This window comes from Ursus maritimus, unplaced genomic scaffold, assembly GCF_017311325.1.
Source record: "Ursus maritimus isolate PB19 unplaced genomic scaffold, ASM1731132v1 scaffold_26, whole genome shotgun sequence".
NCBI lineage: Eukaryota > Metazoa > Chordata > Mammalia > Carnivora > Ursidae > Ursus > Ursus maritimus.
This window is the reverse complement of record NW_024425119.1, coordinates 13986857-14007424: the sequence shown is the minus strand read 5'-3', so window position 1 is coordinate 14007424 and position 20568 is coordinate 13986857. Positions and strand designations below refer to the sequence as shown.

The window sequence follows — 20568 nt, the reverse complement described above, 5'->3', positions numbered from 1 at the left end:
TTTTCAACCAGTGCTTCTTGAGTTGAGCAAGCCTCCTCTGTGGGTTTCCTTCATCTGTGTGTTTCTTGATATCAGCGAGGAAATCATGAAGTGCTTACTGGCTGCGGAAGCAGAACTGGGTGAAAAAATAGACAAGGTTAGAGTCGCGAGAGACATAGAAATCATCTAGTCTAACCCTCTTCCTTCAAGACAGAATTGAGGCTCCAAGAGCCCAAGACATTTGCCCAAGAAGATAGAATTCAAGGCCGAAGACCTATTTCTAAACTCTCATTCAGTTATCTGTGATAATAAGAAATGATAATGATAAGGGAAAAAAACCCTCTTATTAGTAAAATACAGTCTTACTTATCCCTTTCTGCATTGTGATAAGGGTCAAAACAAGTAACACAAAGAAAAGTGATTTGCAATGCATAAAGTTTTGAATGAATGAAATGAAATGTTTTTCATATTGAACATTTATCCATTTTTTACTATAACTCAGGGTCAAACAGCCTCAGAATTTTGGCACTCATATATAATGCCTCAAAATACCACCTCGATCCAAAACCTAAATTCTATTTCTAATTCTACTTGACAATCCTTTAGTTTTCCCTTAATAAAATAATAATTATGGGGCTCCTGGTTGGCTCAATTGGTTAAGTGTCCAACTCTTGGTCTCATCTCGGGTCTTGATCTCAGGGTTGGGAGTTCAAGCCCCACGTTGGGCTCCACACTGGGTGCGGAACCTACTTAAAATAAATAAAATGCATTTAAAAAGTAAATAAATGAAAGAAAAATTACAATTCCGCTCCTACTTCTTCAGTCTCATCAAGCATAAGATGACATTGGACTCAATCCAAAAAGTGCTTAATGAATATCTACCACGTGTCAAGCATGGTTCCTCGTGCGGTGAAACAAATCTCCTTCATTAGATGACTCACCGCGACGCAAAATCAGATGAATTGCTGGTCAAATGCTTTCCTCTTGACCATCACTCAGTTATACCTATCCATCTATTTGCTGTTGATTACCCAAAATTTTAGCATACGTAGATCTTACCTTTCCTACTACCTCAAACCATTAGGATCAATCGTATATGAATCACAAGTCATATAAATTAATAAGACATAAATTCAAAAAGGTAATGAACGCTTGGATGGCAAACCAAATGAGAAAAACGTGCCTCAGCAGGCCCCTGACCTCCCGACATGAATCTATAGATGTTTTTCATTGAAACTGCCGAAGACAGAAATCGTAATAAGTTTAGAAGGAGCTAGGTGATCCTAGAAAACTTACATGGGATGGAGGAGAATTAATTGTATGCCCTTATTGTTACTAAATAAGCTGTGTGATAGGGCTCGAAAGCCAAGTGTCTGTAGGAAGCAAACACGGAACACAGGGGCGCTGCACTTGGGTGACTGCATGGAAGCGTTAGCAAGCAGCAAGCACAGAGTAAAATGTGAGCAAACTGTATGCATTATTTTTTAATATTTTATTTGTTTATTTTTGCGGGAGAGCACGAGCAGGGGTGGAGGGGACAGAGGGAGAAGCAGACTCCCTGCTGAGCAGGAGCCCAATGCGGGACCCAATCCCAGGACCCTGGGATCATGACCTGAGCTGAAAGCAGATGCTTAACGGACTGAGCCACCCAGGCGCCCAGACTGTATGCATTATTTTTTAAAGGATACTGTGGGAACCCAAGAAAACACATCTGTGAGCAATAGCGGATTTAGAGGCTGCCAATACGTCCCACCTGCAAAATATCAGTGATAGGCTCTTTATTTAAATGCATTTAAACATGTGTGCATATATATTAAACATAATATTTTTAGGTGACATAAAGTATACAAATGTATTTTATATTTTATAATAAAAATATATAAACATATATTTTTTATTTATGAAGGCTTTCGTAGATGTATGCCATATGTCCCAAAAGCTATTAAATCCTCAGCCCCTCATATTCTACTGCACTCATTCTACAAATATTTCCTGATATACCAGGTGCTATTCTCAGTAGGCTCGAGGGTTTTCAGCACTAGGATCCTAGAAGTTTTAGGGAAGACGTTGCCACGTGACTTCACCCAAATCCTGGCATTTCACAGTCAGCTTTTTTTCATAGTCAGTGTTCTCCCCCTATCACCAGCATTAGCATAAACTCCTCCAAAGGTTGGGACATACAAATTCAGGGCCACTTGGATTCAGGGAGCATGGTATAGAGACTTAAAGAACAGAAGTGGGTTGGAGACCTATGGGCCACTCATCTCCCTCGATTTCGCAATCTCAATGCTGAACGCACAGACCTGTGGACAGCCCCGGAGCACCTCCGCCAAGCCAGCATCTCCCAGAAAGGAGATGTGTACAGCTACGGGATCATCGCCCAGGAGATCATCCTGCGGAGAGAAACCTTCTTCACGTTGAGCTGCCGGGACCAGAACGGTAAGAGTCAGACTCATTCATCTGCGCTCTCTGGGAGCCCGCGTTCTAGGCTAAGACGCTCATCTCTTTGTGACCACAGCTCAGTCCCCTCACCTGCAAAAGTAATGACATATCCACCCCGCACGCCGCACAGGGGTCTTGGAGGGGTTGGCAGTATGAATGTTAGAATGCTCTGAAGAGCGTAACATACAGGATGTTGTCACCGGCAGTATTATTGTCAGTTAGAGACTCGTTCCTTACCCTGCCCCCCCTTCCTTCTGATCCTAATAAAAGACGAGTATCTGTTTAACACCTGAACTAGATCACTCTAGTGGGACAGCATGCATTTTGTAGTTCCTACTGAGAGAAGATCTACAGTTTTTGTCACAGGTCCTCTCAGCGGGAGGCAAATGCTTCCTTCCATTCATCCAGTCCTTGCTTGCTGAGCAATTATTATGTCCCAGGTCTCAACTCTCTGGGGGGTGGGTGTCTGAGGGATACAGGGAAGGCGTGTTAGAGTCTTAGAAGAAGCCTACTAAAGGTAGTGGTATCCGAGTTACGTTTTAAAGGCTTAGGAACCTTAAGCTAACCTCCTGGGTAGGAGTGGGTATCGGACCCCTTCACCTGGTGGCTCATTCATCCTGTTGGGTGCTGGCCTGGGTTCTGCAACATTCTCACTGGGCACCCATCCAGGGCGGGGTGAACCAGTTCAAAGTCTGGCTGTGGCTAGAATGTTTTCATGCTGCGTTCTTTCTTGTCATTTGAATTATTCTCATCCCATCAGAGAAGATTTTCAGAGTGGAGAACGCCAACGGAGTAAAACCCTTCCGCCCAGACCTATTCCTAGAAACGGCAGAGGAAAAAGAACTGGAGGTGAGTGCATCTCCCTACGTGAGTTTCTGGGCTGCTCTAACAGATTACCAGCAACTTGGTGGACCAAACAACAGAAATTTACTGCCTAATGGTTCTGGAGGCCAGAGGTCTGAAATAAGTTGTCAGCAAGGTCATACTTCCTCCAGAAGCTCTAGGGGAGAATCCATTCCTTGCTTCTTCTGGGAGCTTCTGGGAGCTACTGACATTCCTGGCATGTGGCCACAACACTCCTATGTCTGCCTCCATGGTTACAATCTTGTCTCCTCTTTGGTCTAATCTCCCTCCACCTCCCCGCTGGATAAGGATTCATGTGACTACATGCGCCTACCTAGATACTGCACAATAAGGGTTCCCATCTCCTGGGCCTTTACTTCAGCCCACCTGCAACAGCCCTTGTTCCGAATAAGGTAACACTCACAGGCTCCAGAGGCCAGAACTCAGACATTCCCTTTGGGTGCCATTATCAGCCTGCCACACTCCCCACGTCCTTTCTCACCTCTCCCAACTCAAGAAAGAGCTGGCTCCTGAAGCCCGTATCCCATCCTCAGTGTTGAGGAGCTAAAAGATCAAGGTGTCCATGTGACACACTTATTAGGCTTGTAAATGCTACCTGCTGATTTACAAATGAATCTGTCAGCACCTAGAAACAATAGAGAAATGTACACGATACGTTCCAGGACCCCCAATGGATGCCTGAAACCACGGATAATACTGAGCCCTGTATATACTAGGTTTTTTCCTATAAATACATACCTATGGTAAAGTTTAATTTATAAATTAGGCACAGTAAGAGATTAACAACAATAATAATAGAACAATTATAACAATATACTGTAATAGAAGGTATGTGATTGTGGTCAGTCTCTCTCTCTCTCCAAAATATCGATTTATACTGTACTCACCCTTCTTGTGTTGATGTGAGATGATAAGATGCCCACATGATGAGAGAAAGCTAAGTGATGACACAGGGGCTGTGAGGTATTGTTAGGTTACTGTTGACCCTGCCGATAGGTCAGAAAGAGGGTCATCTGATTCTGGACCGTGGTTGACTCAGACAAGGAGGGACTGCTGGAAGTCGGAATCTCCTGGGGTGGGGCCTGGGCATAAGAAACTGGAAACCTCCCCAGGTGATTCTGCTGATAAGCCCTTTGGAAACCTTTGTGGAAGAGCCTCCAGTTAGAGTCACTGCCTCATACCCACCGACCCCAACGATTTATTGTCCTCTGTGACAGAAACCCTGCGAACTTCTGTAAAGCATTTTGTCTCTCCCAACAATCCAGCCTTGTCCAAATCGGTATCACATTTTTCATTAATTTAGGACATGTGTCTGTTTAACCCCTGAACTAGATCACTCTAGTGCGACAACAAACATTTTGTAGTTCTCATCGAGAGAAGATCTATAGTTTTTGTCACATGTTCTCTCAGGGGAGAAATGCTTCCTTCCATTCATTCCTTTAGAAGGATGAGGCAAGGTGGTGCAGAGGGCAGAGCAGAGACAGACTGAGGGGGACCCAGCAAGTTCATCCTCATGGTCGGAGTTGAGTTGTTCTAAAAATATTCCATGCCTCAACTATACTCCCATGGAGGGAAGACAGTGGGCTTGGATACCGCCCCCTGAGCCAATCCACCCCTTCCTTCCTTCAGGTCTATCTACTCGTAAAAAACTGCTGGGAGGAAGATCCGGAGAAGAGACCAGATTTCAAGAAAATTGAGTCCACACTGGCCAAGATATTTGGGTATTGTTGAAATGTTTACTTTTCCTCACTAATTTCAGATTTTTCTAATGATAGTTGACATTCAGTGGCACCTCAGAATAGAATGCCCGTTCTAATGAAAAACCCCAGACCACAACACCTGTCTCGAAAAAATTACAAGGAGATGGAGACCAACAGACTGTTTTCTCAGGGGATAATCACTTGAAAAGTTAAATACTCAAGGGCAACACTTGCCTGATTAAAAAATAAATTCTGATTGATCATAAATATGTCTGTTAAAAATATACTTCCCTGGGGCACCTGAGTGGCTCAGTCGGTTAGGCATCTGCCTTTGGCTCAGATCATGATCCCGGGGTCCTGGGATAAAGCACCCCCCGTCCCCTGACCCTGGTCTGGCTCAGTGTTCAGAAGGGAGTCTGCTTCTCCCTCTGCCTCTCCCCCCTACTCATGTGCTCAGGCTCTCTCTCATAAATAAATAAAATCTTTAAATATATATATAGTTCCCTGACCCTTCTGCAGGTAATTAGGATTTAGAAGTCTAGCATAAGTCCTATGAGTCTGCAAAGCCCCCGGATAATTCTTAAGATCAAGAAGTTTCTTAAGATTTTAAAATCAGCAACTTTGGCCTTTGGTACTTAAGACTTGTGCCCTCAATCAGATTATAATTCAGGGTAAAAAAAAGGGGGGGGCACACAATTACCCAGTAAGGTTGAATTCTAGATTTTCCATGTTTCAGTTACATACAGTGCAGAGCGAGAAGAAGAACCGTGAAGTAAGAGTTAGGAGATCCAATTTCTGGACTAGGATCTAGTAATAGCTTGCTGTGGGACATTGGGCAAAACGCTTACCTTAACTGGATGTCAATTTTCTTTTTAGTAAAACTGGATTTGAATAGAATGATTTCAGTAATTCCTTCCAGTTCTAATTTTCCATAGTTGTCATTAAGTCAAAGATTCAGATACTTAATGAGTCTAAAAGCCCAAGGCTGAGATGAGGTCGAGTGAAATCATGAAAGTGTGGTCATTGATTGGTACATCTAATCTGTCATTTGTGGGAAAGAAGCAGAAAATAATAAATGATGTAATTCTTGCCCAGTTTTCATTCCTTCACAGACCTCTTACTAAGATCAGATGAGACTGTGTGTGACAGATGAAATGCAAACTCATCAGGATAAACTGGGCCCCCAGGGCTTAGCCTTGAATAGGGTGGTTCTCAAACTTGGCTGCACATTGAGATCGCCTGGGGGCGGGGTTTAAAAGACCAGCTCCAGAGTCCTGACCCAGAGAGTCCGATGTCGTTGCTCCGGGGTGCAGGCTGGCTTCAGGAGTTTTAATAGCTCCTCCAGTGATTAAAATACACAGTCAAGGTTGAGAAAACTGTTTTAATTGAATCAATTCATCGCGAAGGAGGATAATCTTTCTTCGTTCCTTACACCTGCTCCCTCAGCCAACTAGATTCTATACTAGTGGCTTCAAGGAAGAACCCCCTGGGGAACTTGTTAAAAAATACTGTTTCATTATCCCAAGCTTAGTGGTTTCCAGTTATTTAAGTCTGCGGTAGGACTCAGAAATGTCTCGAATTTTTAACAAACATCCCTCCCACCCCAGGGGATTATGATGGAGGCCATCTTCTCCTTGAGCTGGGAAGTGGTAATTTACAACTGTTGTTGTAATAATAAACGGTAGGGTCTATTCAGCCCCGTCAATGGCGCCATATACGTTATAAACATTATCTTGATCCTGAACAACCCTGCGGGCACTCAGTGTACCCCCTGACCAAGCTCTTCACCAAGCCTTCTCTGTGTCCCAGCGTTGGCAAAAGCTGGCATCTTGTCGAAGTCTCCTTGGCCTAATGAATCAGCTGGAGTTAGGTTTTTTGCTTTAGGAGCCCAGCTGTCTGTTCTAAGAAGATAACGGAAGGTTCAGCTTTGCTTTTTTTTCCCCCAAGATTTTTATTTATTATTTGAGAGAGAGACTGAGAGAGAGGAGGAGCACGGGGAGGGGCAGAGAAAGGGGGAGAACCAGACATTGGGCTCCATCCCAGGACTCACGGATCATGACTTGAACCAAAGGCAGACACTTAACCGACTGAAACACCCAGGCGCCCCTCAGCTTTGCTTTTCTTGATCCTTCTCTTATCCTTGTATTGATCACTGCTAGAGCCTTTAAAAAAAGAAAAGAAAAGAAAAAGTTTCTCCCTTTATTGTAAATTGTTATTAAAATTTCAGAAAATAGGTATAAGAAAATAAGAAAGAAAAAACATCAATTTGTCAGTAGATGACCACTGGTTTTCAAAAATTAGAAATAATTTTTGCCATTTCTGTACATTTAACTATTCTAATTTGTATATAATGATACATTAATAGTCCATTGTATCATAATATTTTAATTATGTTTTGTTACACATTTGGGTTATTTTTGAAGGTTTGGTACTATAAAGAATGCCATGGCTTCTTTCGGAGTTACTTTTCAGCACGTTCATGTTGCCTCCTTTGGATAATTCCTAGAAGTAGTGCTGGTGGCTGGGGCGCCTGGGTGGCTCAGTCGTTAAGCGTCTGCCTTCATCTCAGGGTGTGATCCCAGGTCCTGGGATCGAGCCCCACATCGGGCTCCCTGCTCCACTGGGAGTCTGCTTCTTCCTCTCCCACTCCCCCTGCGTGTGTTGTCTCTCTCCCTGTCAAATAAATAAATAAAATCTTAAAAAAAAAAAAAGTAGTAGTGCTGGTAGACTGATCAGTGTGTGTACTTTTCAAGTTCATGACACATTTTGCCAGGCTGCCCCTCCAGAAAGGTCATAGTGTATGTTTTTCCTCCTTACCTGCCTTGATTACCATTGTTTTAACATTCTGGTTTCTTTTTTAAAAAAACTCTTACATCTATTTCTATTTAATTTCTCCTGAGGTTAACTTTTTTAAATGTGTGTTGGCCATCTTTATTTTCTTCTTCAATCAACTGTCGTATCGTATTTGCCCACTGTTTTACTGCATGTTTATGCTCTTTATCTATTATCACGTACAGCCTATTTCACGACCAAAAAAGTGAAAGTTATATGGACACCTTGATCCGACGTCTACAGCTGTATTCTCGGAATCTGGAACACCTGGTGGAGGAGAGGACCCAGCTGTACAAGGCAGAGAGGGACAGAGCCGACAGACTTAATTTCATGTTGCTCCCAAGGTAAGGCAAGTCCTCCTGCCAGATGATTTCCACACAGTTCCACAGCTCTGCCTTGTTCTTCCAGCCGAAAGCATCAGCATTTTTGTCTAGTATTGTTTTTTTTCCTTTGTATCTATATAGGATTGTTCCCTTTTGTACATTCTTCAGCAGACTATTGAGTTAAAAAAAAAATACTTCGCTAAGACTTGGTCTGGTTTGTACTGTAAATATCTAGAAGAGGGGCGCCTGGGTGGCTCAGTTGCTTAAGCATCTGACTTCGGCTCAGGTCATGATCTCGATCTCAGGGTCTTGGGATTGAGCCCCGTGCTGGGCTCCCTGCTCAGCGGGGAGTCTGCTTCTCCGTCTCCCTCTGCCTGCCACTCCCTCTTCTTGTGCTCTCTCTCTCATGCTGTCCTCTCTCTCTCTCCCTCTCTCTGTCAAATAAATAAAATCTTAAAAATAAAGAAAAGAAAATCTTCTTTAAAAAATTAAAATAAATATATATATATTTAATATATATGTGGAGAGAGAGAGAGAAGGAAAAGGCTATTTTTGTAAATATTTTATTTGTTTATTCAACAGAGAGAGAGACAGCCAGCGAGAGAGGGAACACAAGCAGGGGGAGTGGGAGAGGAAGAAGCAGGCTCATAGCAGAGGAGCCTGATGTGGGGCTCGATCCCATAACGCCGGGATCACACCCTGAGCCAAAGGCAGACGCTTAACCGCTGTGCCACCCAGGCGCCCCGGAAAAGGCTCTTTTCAATGGCTGTGTGGTGTCCCAGAAGAAGCGTAAGTGGTGGAGTTAGTTAGAACGACCAGGGTTCTAACACCTCTTTGTCACTTTTACTAAGTCTGGGACCTTTGGCAAGTTACTCTCAGTCTCTCCTTAACCTCAAATGGAAATTAAAGTTTTTGGATGGAATCTAGGAACTATAAGGCACTTGCAGGCACTAAATGCCTGTTTCTTTCCACCTCAAAGTAGAAATCAAATTACAAGAAGTAGGAGCAGTCGTGAGTGGAGGAGGTGGGGGCCACATATCAGAGGCCCCATCACGGACGCTTCTCTGGGCTTACCTCTGTTTTGTGAAACAGTATCACAGCTACAGACATAAGAGAAAGGAAGGAAGGTTGAAATCCCCAAACAGTTTCAAGTTTTCTGAGTGTTGGTACTCAGAAGATAACTAAGCAATGTTAAGAGGAGCAAGCAATTAAAACGTGAAGAGCTAGAAACCAGGCTTGGGCTAAAGGGTGCAGTCACGTTCTCCTGTCGTTAAAGTAGAATAAACCGTTCTAGGAGATGAAGGCTAAGCTAGGACTTAGCCCTGGGTGAAATCGCGGAAGCTGAGGTTAGCTAGGCCTGACTTCAAACCATGGTTCCACCGCCAACTTGGACAAGTTACCTACATGATCCAAGCCTCAGTTTCTCATCTCCCTCACGGGCTGGCCCTACGAATTTCCTGGAATAATGCCCAGGATATAAGGTAATCAGCACAGAACCTGCAGTGTCCATGGTTGTTATACATGGTAGCTATGACTTTTATATGTAACTCGTGCTAATTATTATCTTATTTTGAACCCATGCTTCATTTGGAATATCAGCTCTTCATTACTAGAGGAGTGGTCTCGAGTCCTTGGGGGCTGTCTTCTTAATAAAGAGGCAGTTTCTCTTTGACAAACCTGAGTGAAGAGGTGGGAGTGACACACTTGCTCTGTTCAGTCAACCGTGCCCGAAGGGAGCCGACTGCAGAATCCGTATGACCTCAGAGTGCCAAGGAACAGCCTGGGAATGGTACCCTGGAAATGGGCTGGAGCCCTTAACATTCCCATCAGGGATGGCAATTTCTACCGGAGTTTCATAAATGCTAGTTGTTTCAAGATGCGTAATTCCTTGCCTGGCCTTTAATGCTGAGTGGTGAGGAAAACAACCCCAGATAATCTGGCTGCCTTCCCGGGGTGTCATCCTCAGTGGTTTTAACCAATAATGTTACTCAAACGAGTTGAAACAGCTGGCTCACCACCTCAGATTTTTCTCTCTCCGTTGGGGTCATGTGCCACTTCGACCACTAGATGGCAGATGTTTTGTTTGTTTTGAGTATAGTTGACAGTGTTCTATTCCTTTCAGGTGTACAACATAGTGATTTGATGATTCTGTACATTGCTCAGTGCTCACCACAGTAAGTTTAGTCACCATCTGTCACCATACAACGTTATTACAACAATAGTGACTATATTCCCGATGCTCTACTTTTTATCTCCTTGGGTAGATGTTTTTATTGGATTGCCAAAGGTTATGTAACACACAAATCTCTTCTTCAATAGCTGCGATACACCATGCCTCCGGGGCAACTCACTTTGATAATTTATGTAAAAAAATCTATATTCGTAAAAGAAAACTAAAACATACACGAACAATAACTACAAGAATCAAAAAGAAATATTTATGGCAAAATTACGAATAAACCAAGACTGCATGTAAGAACCGGATATTACTTAAACACTTATTTAAACAGTGCCCCTTGGGTTTTGAAACTTTAAAATAGAAGTTTTTTCTTCTTGTGCGAAGCCTTTCTTTTTTTTTTTTTTAAGATCTTATTTACTTATTTGTCAGAGAGAGAGTACAAGCAGAGGGAGCAGCAGGCAGAGGGAGAAGCAAGCTCTCCACTGAGCAGGGAGCCCGATGCAGGACTCAATCCCAGAACCCCGGGATCCTAACCTGGGCCAAAAGCAGCCACTTAACCGACTGAGCCACCCAGGCGTCCCTGTGGGAAACCTTTCCGAGACATCTACTGTGTTCGCTAATCTGTGTCAGCAACAGCCTGTTACCAAAACTCGCCATGTTAAGTCACAGATCTTCATTTATCTGCCAACATTAGTTTCTCTCTCTAGATGAGGCACTAGCTTCCAAGCTCATATGAGTAAAGATGGTGAAATATCCAATTTTATCATTACATTTATGTAGCCTTCAAAAAATTTGCACCCTTATACTGGGCAGGTCAAGAACAACAACCCTAGAAGTCCCTCCGAGAATCCAATCAGCCACATCGAAGAGGTGTTTCTCAAAGGTCCCAGGCTTTGTCATTGCACCAATTGAAAAGACTTCCCTCGATGCTTTGGAGGTTCTCACAATGAGTGTTGCGGGTCCTTGTGGTTAATGAACTGTTTTCTGGGAGAATGGCAGACATTCCTCCCTCAATACAATCAGCATACCTCCAGATCTTCCTCGTCTCCTTGAATACCCAAGGCCCGGGTTGTGGAGGAGATGCCCGGCAATAAAAAGACCGAAAGGTGGGATGTTGCTGAGTACTGGCTCTGCCCTTAGTGGCTGTGAGACCTTGTGAAAGTCATACTTTCTTTTGAAGCCTCAGTGTTCTCAGTGACCTCCACGGCACCTCCCAGCGGCCATTTTCTGATTCTGGTGGTTCCATACTTGGATTCTTTACAGAGGGATCTCAAGGCCAGACAGGGAGCGGCGAGCCTCATGTTGGCCCCACCCATTTTCTCAATGACAAGGCAACTTGGCGCATCCAGGAAGTATGGTGTGAAATTCCTTCTTCGTGGTTCTCTCTTTATTCTAAGTCGGATAGACTACTCCTTCTGTCTCTGCAACAAAGATATTCTAAGTTGCTTTTATTTGACTTCTGCAGTTTTACCATAATTTTAACTTGTTTACATGGTGACTGACTTTGCTTTTTAAAGGACCCAACTCTGGTTCAAAAATATATCAAATAAATTTGCTCAGAATATATCAAAGTTAATTTTTAAATGCCTTGTTCCTTTATAGCAATATTAAACAATACCATGTAAAACATGCTTGGGAGGCAAAATTGTTGGCTCTGATGAGAAAAGTCAGGTCTGACAGCTGTAGTGATTCAAGCTCTTGCATTAATGACATACTTTCTTCAGCTCCTGGATGTAGAACGATATCTAGAAGAAGCTGACCATCAATAGATTGGCAAAAAGTGGGCAAGTGTGTATACATATGAGGGTTATATAGGTGCTAGAGTTATAAGTACATGTGTATTAGGGTTAATAATCAAGTACCAAGTTAATGCTAAACCCGCATATATTCCTCTGAGTTCAAATGCATGTATCATATGTGTATGTATGCAATATATTCCTACAGTCAGTACGTGCAACCAGTCTTTTCTTCCTGGTCACCCCATTCAGTGGGAATCCCAAATTCTAGAATTCCTTGTAGATCGTTACTACTGTCTGGAAGATTCACGCGAGATAAGAAAAATAATTACCGAGGTCAAAGGCATCTTTTTTCCCCTTTCTCATCTAGGCTAGTGGTAAAGTCTCTGAAGGAGAAAGGCATTGTGGAGCCTGAATTGTATGAGGAAGTTACAATCTACTTCAGTGACATTGTAGGTTTCACTACCATCTGCAAATACAGCACCCCCATGGAAGTGGTGGACATGCTCAATGACATCTACAAGAGTTTTGACCACATTCTTGACCACCATGATGTGTACAAGGTAACCACTTCACCTAACAGGCTGGGATCATTGTACTACCCCTGGTGAGCAGAGCCAAAGTTGGTTGGTTCCTATTATTACTCAGATCTTGTCCTCTCTAATTGAAGATTTAATGAATTCATGGTTGAATCTGAGCTAAAAATGAAGCAAAGTAGAATAACAAGGGTCAGAAGTCAAAATGCCCATGTGACTTTAAGAAGCAGTGTGAAAGAAACAATATAAAGTTCATCAGGAATGAATTTTGGGTACTAAACTGAGAGAAAATGGCATACTCTCAAAGCATCTTGGGAAAAAAAATGGTCAGTGTGTAGACTGATTGCAAAGGAAGCAGAGAAGACACTGGAGTTCTAACCAGTAGAATAGGAATCCGTTGTTGTTGAAATAGCCAGCATCATTCAAAGAAAACTAAAGAAGAAGAGGGAGACTATTCTGTAAGTTCAGCACTCTATCTGACTAGAGTGCGGACCAGTTTTGGGCTCATAATGTCTGAGTCAGAAGAATAAAGGGAATTCAATTCCCACATTTTCACGTTGGAAAAGCAGCAGAGCCTGTGGAGCAAATAACTTAGAATTAGAGCTATTCGTTCAAATCCAAACTGGCCCTACCTGTGTGACCTCATAAAATACATTTAACTTTCTCAAGTTTCAGTTTGCCTATCTGTAAAATGGGATGATAATAACATCTAACTCGGTGGGTTATTGTGAAGGCTACTGAGATAAAAATATGCCTGAAATACTGTATGCTCAAGTACAGTTTAGAGGTCACTCATGTAACGGTCTGTTATAATGGTTATTACCCACAGAGAAGATGTCCCTTTTAGGATTTGTCTTAGCCCTGTCTTCATCCTATGTAGGTCAGAAAGCCATATGAACAGTAGTTCTTGTTGGATAGGAAACGGTTATGTGATTTAGAGATGGTTGGCAAAGAGAAGTTAACTACTCAACAAACGTGAACTATATGATTTTGAAAATAAAATTAAAAGAGAGCTCCTTTGTCAAAGAATAATGTTTACAGGATACTGTTGATACAAATTTACTTATTACAAGAAACGTGTTTGGAATCACCATACAATAAGAGTGTGCATTACATCTTGGAGGGGCCTATAATTATTTTTTGTCAAATGGGACATGAGAAAGAATGTTAAGTGCTAAAGGTGACTTTTCTGGTAATTACAGGTGTTCCTGATTATATACAACAATTCAGACTATGTAAACATTATAGAATTGTCACCACATCTAGAATATTTATATTATTATGAAGTACTTTCATATGGTTAAAATCTTTTATAGCTGTTTTATCATTCATTTAACTAGACTATAAAACCATAAAGAAATTAGCAGAGACCTGGTCTTGAGGTAGTCCCGGAAAAAATAATATGGGGCTACACTCACACTGAATTCTCAGAAGCTTTTGTTCTGATATGCAATCCACTGCTTGCTTTTTATTTCTTCTTTATTTCTTCTTTTGAAGGGGTAGGACCACTAATGAGCAACTGTTTCCACAGGTGGAAACCATTGGCGATGCCTACATGGTAGCCAGTGGTTTACCCAAGAGGAATGGCAACAGGCATGCAATTGACATTGCCAAGATGGCCTTGGACATCCTCAGCTTCATGGGGACCTTCCAGCTGGAGCATCTTCCCGGCCTCCCCATATGGATTCGCATTGGAGTTCACTCTGGTAAGGAGTAGCAAATGGGAACCATATGAACCTCTGTGCACCAACTAAATCAGAAAGGATAAAGGGTCTCCAGATGTGATCGATTTTCCCATGAAGTTTACTCTTGACTCTGCCTGCCAAATATGACATCCCATTACGTATCCTGACGTAATTAGACCCAATCGCAAACCCTAACGAGGTCCCCTTACATATCCTGACATAATCTGACCCTCCTTGGAGAGTTCTAGGGAAAACAACTTTTACAGCACCTTTGGCTCCTGGAATGATAAACACCAACGACGGACTAAAATGACAGCCTCCAGACTTCCTCCTATTTAAGTCCCCGTATTTCCTATTTCATTTATTTCCTCCCCATTCCCTCCCTCTCCCCCTCACCCCCAACGTCTGTTGTTTTGTTTTGTTTTATTTTGTTTTGTTTTGTTTCCCACTACACTATTATTGCATCTTTCACAGATTGGGTTATCTATAGAGGGAAAAAATAGCTGGTAAAGTTCCTATAATGAAAGGGCATTTATGTCTTCCCCACCCCTCTCTGTGGTACAGAAAGTACGTGGATCGCTTCAAAGACCATGAAAGATACTCAGCCTAGAATGTAGAGATTTGAGAAGACGAGCTACAAATGTCAGAGAAAAATGAAGTTGGAGAAGAACTCAGAAGTCATCTAGATTAATCCTTTATGGGGCACAACTTATTTTTATAGGTTCCAAGACAAGTAATAGTATAGCTACTTTTGGAATAATCCCAGGATTCCCTGAAAACTCACCGTTTCCAAAGCCAACTCACTCCATTACTAAATAGTTATAATTATTAGACAGTCTTCCCTTGTGTTAAATTAACTCACATCTCCCTACACTTTCTTGTCATTGCTCTTTTTTCTGCTCTCCACGACTCACGGAAGAGTCAATATACAGAAAACCCAAGATCACTCCAGGCTTGGTGGCAAGGACCAGACAACTGCATTTGCAAAAGTCATCCTCTATCCACGATGCCTAGCAGAGAGCCTGGCAGTAAACACTTACTGATTTACTAATGAGCCCATGAGATTTTCAAAGTAAAAGTAAATAGAAGTTAAACATTTCTGCCACATTCATTCTTCCCCAATCATGTCCACAGCCATACGTCATAGATGTTTCCATATACACATGACGGGACTTCTCGGGCGTTTCTCCAGCCAGCAACAGCATGCTGTCCCTTTGCTGACCCATCACAGAGTGCCCGGCGTGGAGGGAGGGACAGCAGCATGGTGACTGAGCCGAGTCTGGGAAGATGGAGCTCAGGGTCCCAGGTGTCACCACGTTGGGCTGCAGTGAGCATAGATAATAGGCGCACGTACCTGGAGGGGTTTAGCCCTCAGAAATTAAGAGGTTGCAGTAGCTGAAAACAAAACTTCGTATCTGCAGGAATTTTCTGCTACCCGGCCCTTCCCGGCTTCACTCCAGTGCTGAAGTGAAGAGTCGCCTGTAATTCGACCTAGCGGGCCTCAGGCACAGATGGGAGATCTCTGATCACTAGCTGCCTCTCCTGCTCCTTCCCTTCTGTGGCCTTCTTCTGCTTTTGTCTGATTCTTGTGCTGTTGTGTGGCTACTTTGTGTTGTTTTTGCATTGAACCTGACAAAAAGGGCTCAGCACTCAAAGGAAGATCTGCTATTTTGATTTTTTTTCAATGTTCATGATCACAGAGAATCTAGAGGATAAACCTACAGAGAAACTCATGTAGGTCAAAACCCAATAAGCCAACTAGAAAATCAAGTTCCCTTTATCCAAAACTGGTTTTGCAATTTCTGAGTTAATCTTTAACGTCTTAAATCTGTAACTCCTTGCGCTCGGTCATTCCACACACATACTTGGTTACCAGCCCTTCCTCTCTACCCAACATGCTGCTGCGCCCAGTCTGGCCTTGGTTTCCACGTTCTTGCGAGAATGTCCTGGGGCCGCAGGCTCTCCCATTCCTCTGCATTCACACGGCACACGAAGTGCTTAGGGATAATTATGTCAAGTCTTCATCTTCTGGGTCTTCCATCATTGTGTCTCCAGTCCTAGCAATGCTACTCTGAGTAAGTAAAAATAAAACACTATATGGCCCCTGAGCCTTTGAGTGTATGATGGCCTCCAGCAGTCAAGAGCTCAAGGCTGTGTGGCCTGGCACAGTAAGCGAGTCGTGGCAGACTCTTCATCCTTCCCGAGAACCTTCTATGGAACCTATTAAGAAGGACTTCCCACCTTTGCAGCCTGAATCTCTGGATTCCTTCTTGTTTTGTGCAAATGTACTCTTCTGAGCTATAGCAAAATATTTTCTAGAAGCTTATCTTGCTATAACAATGCTTTCTTCATTGAATACATCCATTTAACAAAAGTCACAGCTCACTTTTCACACCTGCATAAAATGAAGGATTCTGCACTGTGTCCCCGAGAAAAGGCTTACCCACCTTAACTCCACACCCTGATTGCCGCTGCTTCCACTTCCTGCTTTCTGTGCATTTCAGGTCCCTGTGCTGCCGGAGTGGTGGGAATAAAGATGCCTCGCTATTGCCTATTTGGAGACACCGTCAACACAGCCTCTAGGATGGAATCCACGGGCCTCCGTAAGAAAGATCGCTTTTCTTAGAGGAAGAGTGCGTCTTCCAGCAGAGGGGAACTATAAAATAAAATGCACAATAAGGAGCCACAAAGTGCTAGTGAGATGAAGAATGACGTTTCATATTGACAGGACATGAGCCTGAGTCAATCCGGGCCTTGCTATGTTTGCTTTTGTTGTCGGCATGTACGGACAATTATTGTCTTCTTCCTTTTCGGCTCAATAGTGGACTATTTCTATTTGTTTGGGTTCCTTTGCAGTGCGTTCAGGCATGCTTCACCTGGAATAGTCATGAAATTTAGCATAGATCCATGTAAGTTTAAAAAAAAACATTCAGTGGGCTAGATATGGAGCATACGCTGGCTCGCTTTCCAATTCTCTTTTGTTTTTCTAAGAATTGGTTTTAGTAAAGAAAAATATAAGTATTTATTGTATGCAGAAGCCTATATTGCATTTGCCTGACAGGGCGGAGGCGCTGTGAGCTACACGTAGTAGATGCTTAATAAATACTGGTGACAGTCGTAGTAACAGCAATTTTTACAAGAGAGAAAGCAAGCTTTGGTAGGTGTGGGTGGGGCTTACAAGAACACAGGTGGCAGAGTGGTATCTTGGCAGGTCTACTGACAACCTGATACTGGTTTGTACTGGAAAATCATGGTATAAAGGAAAGGACAGATTCGGGTTACAATTATAACCAGACAAATCACTATCTTATAAGCTGGGGGGACGTGGCCTCATCTTTCTAGGCATTGGAAAGTTGAAGGAATAAATTGAGGATGGGATACCAATCTCGCTGGAAGGGTCTCCGGAAGGAGTTGATGTGATGTACGTTAAGCATTTAGTAATCCTCTGACACATGGCAGGCGTACAATATAGGATTGCCACTACTCTTACTATTGTCACTGTCTGTGGCACCCAGGGTGGGAAAGGCGGTGTAGCAAGGGTGGACCATGAATGGGAATGACTTTGCCAACTGTTTGTCAGAAGGATGACAGTACCCCAAAAGAGTAAAACCTAAGAAAGTCATGACCCTGTCACTCTCTCCTGAATCTTCACCTTGCTGCCAACACTTACGCTGCTTATTAGAACTTCCAGTACAGGCACCGAAAACCAAATTCCAGTGCCACACACAAAATCTGAAACAAGGCATAGGGGCCACGACTCTGAGCAGCAGGGAGAATCTATGGAGCATAACCTGGGGAGCCCCTCCACTCACCCCAAAAAGCAATGCCAGGCCCTCTTTCATCCCATATGTGTGAGAGTATTTATCTCACAGATTGTATTTTTAAGAGTCCTTTCACTCAAATAACTCAGCTGTCAGACAGAACACCTATAACAAATGTCCCGAATCAAGTGGAAACAAATGTGTTCCTAAAAAAGACCTCAAAATGGATGAGATTTCATTGATCATTTTGCGTTTCAGCCTTGAGGATCCATGTGAGTGGTTCCACAATAGCCATCCTGAAGAGAACTGAATGCCAGTTCCTGTACGAAGTGAGAGGGGAAACATACTTAAAGGTAAGGGATCCACAGAGTGGGGACCCAGAGAAAGCCCTCGTTGTGGGTCACCTCTTTGGAGACGGGATATCCCGTGGTCAATAATGTCAAGGAGCACAAAGATGAAGAATCCTTTTCTGCACCCCCCACGGTGACGACCCGTTACCCCCTGTGGGAGAAGCCACCCCCGAAGAATGCGCACTCCGAGCCTTTTCCATATTTTGAACTAAGACCAATATGTTATAAAATGCTACCACCATTTCTTCCACAGACCTCCAAGTTTTGTTTCCATGTCCTGCGAAGCCGAGAGCTAAGGTCTGAGACGGAACTGATTTATTTATTAAAGATTTATTTATTTGAGAGAGAGAGAGAGTGGGGGGGGAGCAGGGGGGGAGCAGAGGGGGAGGGAGAGAGAAACTCAAGCAGACCCTGTACTGAGCACGGAACCCAACGCAGGGCTCGATCCCACGACTCTGAGATCACAACCTGAGGTGAAACCAAGAGTCAGATGCCCCACCCACTGCACCACCCAGGAGCCCTGGGACTTATTTAACTTCAGTCAAAGCCCCATCGCCTCCCTCACTTCCTTGCTCTCACTGCAAGATGCTGCTTCTCTCTAAAACCAGCTCTCCAGGGGTTGCTTTACCGTTCTGAAGCTCCCGACCCGTGAATTGCCAGCTGTGGCCCTGGACTTCTCATTCAGCATCATTTGGGTGCTTTCATAAATGGAGATGCCTGGACTCTCCAACAGGCTTGCTGAGAAAGACTCTCTGCGGACGTAGATCAGAAATCTATATTTTTAATGAGTGTCCTAAGTGATCGGGATGCATGCTAAGGATGGAGAGAATCCCCAGTCTCCCCTCTCCAGGCTGCTCTCACTTTCAGAGCAGCTGCTCTCCAGAGCCACCAGATGTCTCCAATTGGCTCTTGGGCTGCTTCTCAAAGGTCATTCCAGTCCTTTCACAACTGGTCTAAAGCCAACTACCGGCCGTAAGATGATCTGTCTCCAGGAGCCACAGTGCTTCTGGCCTTTACACTGTGACTGCAACTTGGAAAAGCCTCCTTTCCTGGAGAAGCGCCCTCATATCACACTCGCTTTTTGAGTGCTCCATAAATACACTTTCTGCACAGAGCACCCCCCCAACGTAGAGGTGGTGTATGGATGACTGCAGTCCAAACACAGCCAGCAAACTACCGGTTTTAAAGATGAGATGAGCGATTTTTAGGGCGCCTGGGTGGCTCCATCTGTTGAGCATCTGACTCCTGGTTTCGGCCCAGGTCATGATCTCACGGTCGTGAGACTGAGTCCTGCATCGGACTCCACGCTCAGCATGGAGTCTGCTTGGGATTCTCTCTCCCCCTCTCCCTCTGCCCCTCTCCTTACCATGCATGCACGTGCACACGCTCGCTCTCGCTCTCTCTCTCTCTCAAATAAATAAATAAACCTTTAAAAATGAGTGATTTTTAAATATACAACCATCCCGTCTCCTTTCCAAATACAAGCTTTAGTGAAAACAGGATTTGCAGGACGTTTCCATTCATTTTATAGCCTCCAGATGGGCCCAGCAAATGTCACTTAATAAGCGTTTCTTAGGATGTACACGTGTTTGTAATTTACATGCTTAAGGGGGGGAAACTGTGGCAAAGGTTTTGTGATGAAATCTTGTGGCTAAAAGGGCTAGAAGAAAAAGTGAGTGATGAAAACCAGTGGGATGTCTTGGCGTAGCAGGATTGGATGTGAATTTTCTCCTTTTTTCATTTAGAGTTCTTATGATGTTGCTATAGCAACACTTTGAAATGTCGTTTGGGGAAAAAAGAGAACTCAACTTTGGAAAAAAAATACAACGTCTGGGGAATGAGAGACTTATTTTTAAAAAGGCACTTGGGAAGAAAGATGTGTCTAGAGGGAATGCAGATCACATCAGAACATGGGCTCTACAGCAGTGTGGGCACTGATGAGAAACATGGAAGTAAAACGTCTCTTGGAAACAGACATTTGTCAGCACTGTGGGCTAGAACTGACCTGTCTCCCTGGGCTCCGTGGTGCCCACCTTTCTTGTCTCCCCAGGGAAGAGGAACTGAGATTACCTACTGGCTGACGGGGGTGAAGGGCCAGGAGTACAACCTGCCGACCCCGCCTACTGTGTAAGCTGCTGGGTGTGGCAGGGCGGGACAGGGGTGGGGAAGCCTTGGCCCTCA

At 43.6% G+C, this 20568-nt stretch overlaps 1 protein-coding gene across 1 annotated transcript in view; it reads left to right on the top strand.

Annotated features, from left to right (window-relative positions):
- GUCY2C (guanylate cyclase 2C) overlaps positions 1–20568 on the top strand; it is a 70933-nt gene that overhangs the window by 48536 nt on the left and 1829 nt on the right. Inside the window, exons 18-26 of the mRNA XM_008707020.2 lie at positions 2281–2418; positions 3182–3270; positions 4915–5006; positions 8003–8161; positions 12426–12618; positions 14123–14297; positions 16781–16879; positions 18296–18390; positions 20438–20514. Of these exons, the coding sequence (XP_008705242.1) occupies positions 2281–2418; positions 3182–3270; positions 4915–5006; positions 8003–8161; positions 12426–12618; positions 14123–14297; positions 16781–16879; positions 18296–18390; positions 20438–20514 (1117 nt within the window). The remainder of the gene's footprint in view (positions 1–2280; positions 2419–3181; positions 3271–4914; positions 5007–8002; positions 8162–12425; positions 12619–14122; positions 14298–16780; positions 16880–18295; positions 18391–20437; positions 20515–20568) is intronic.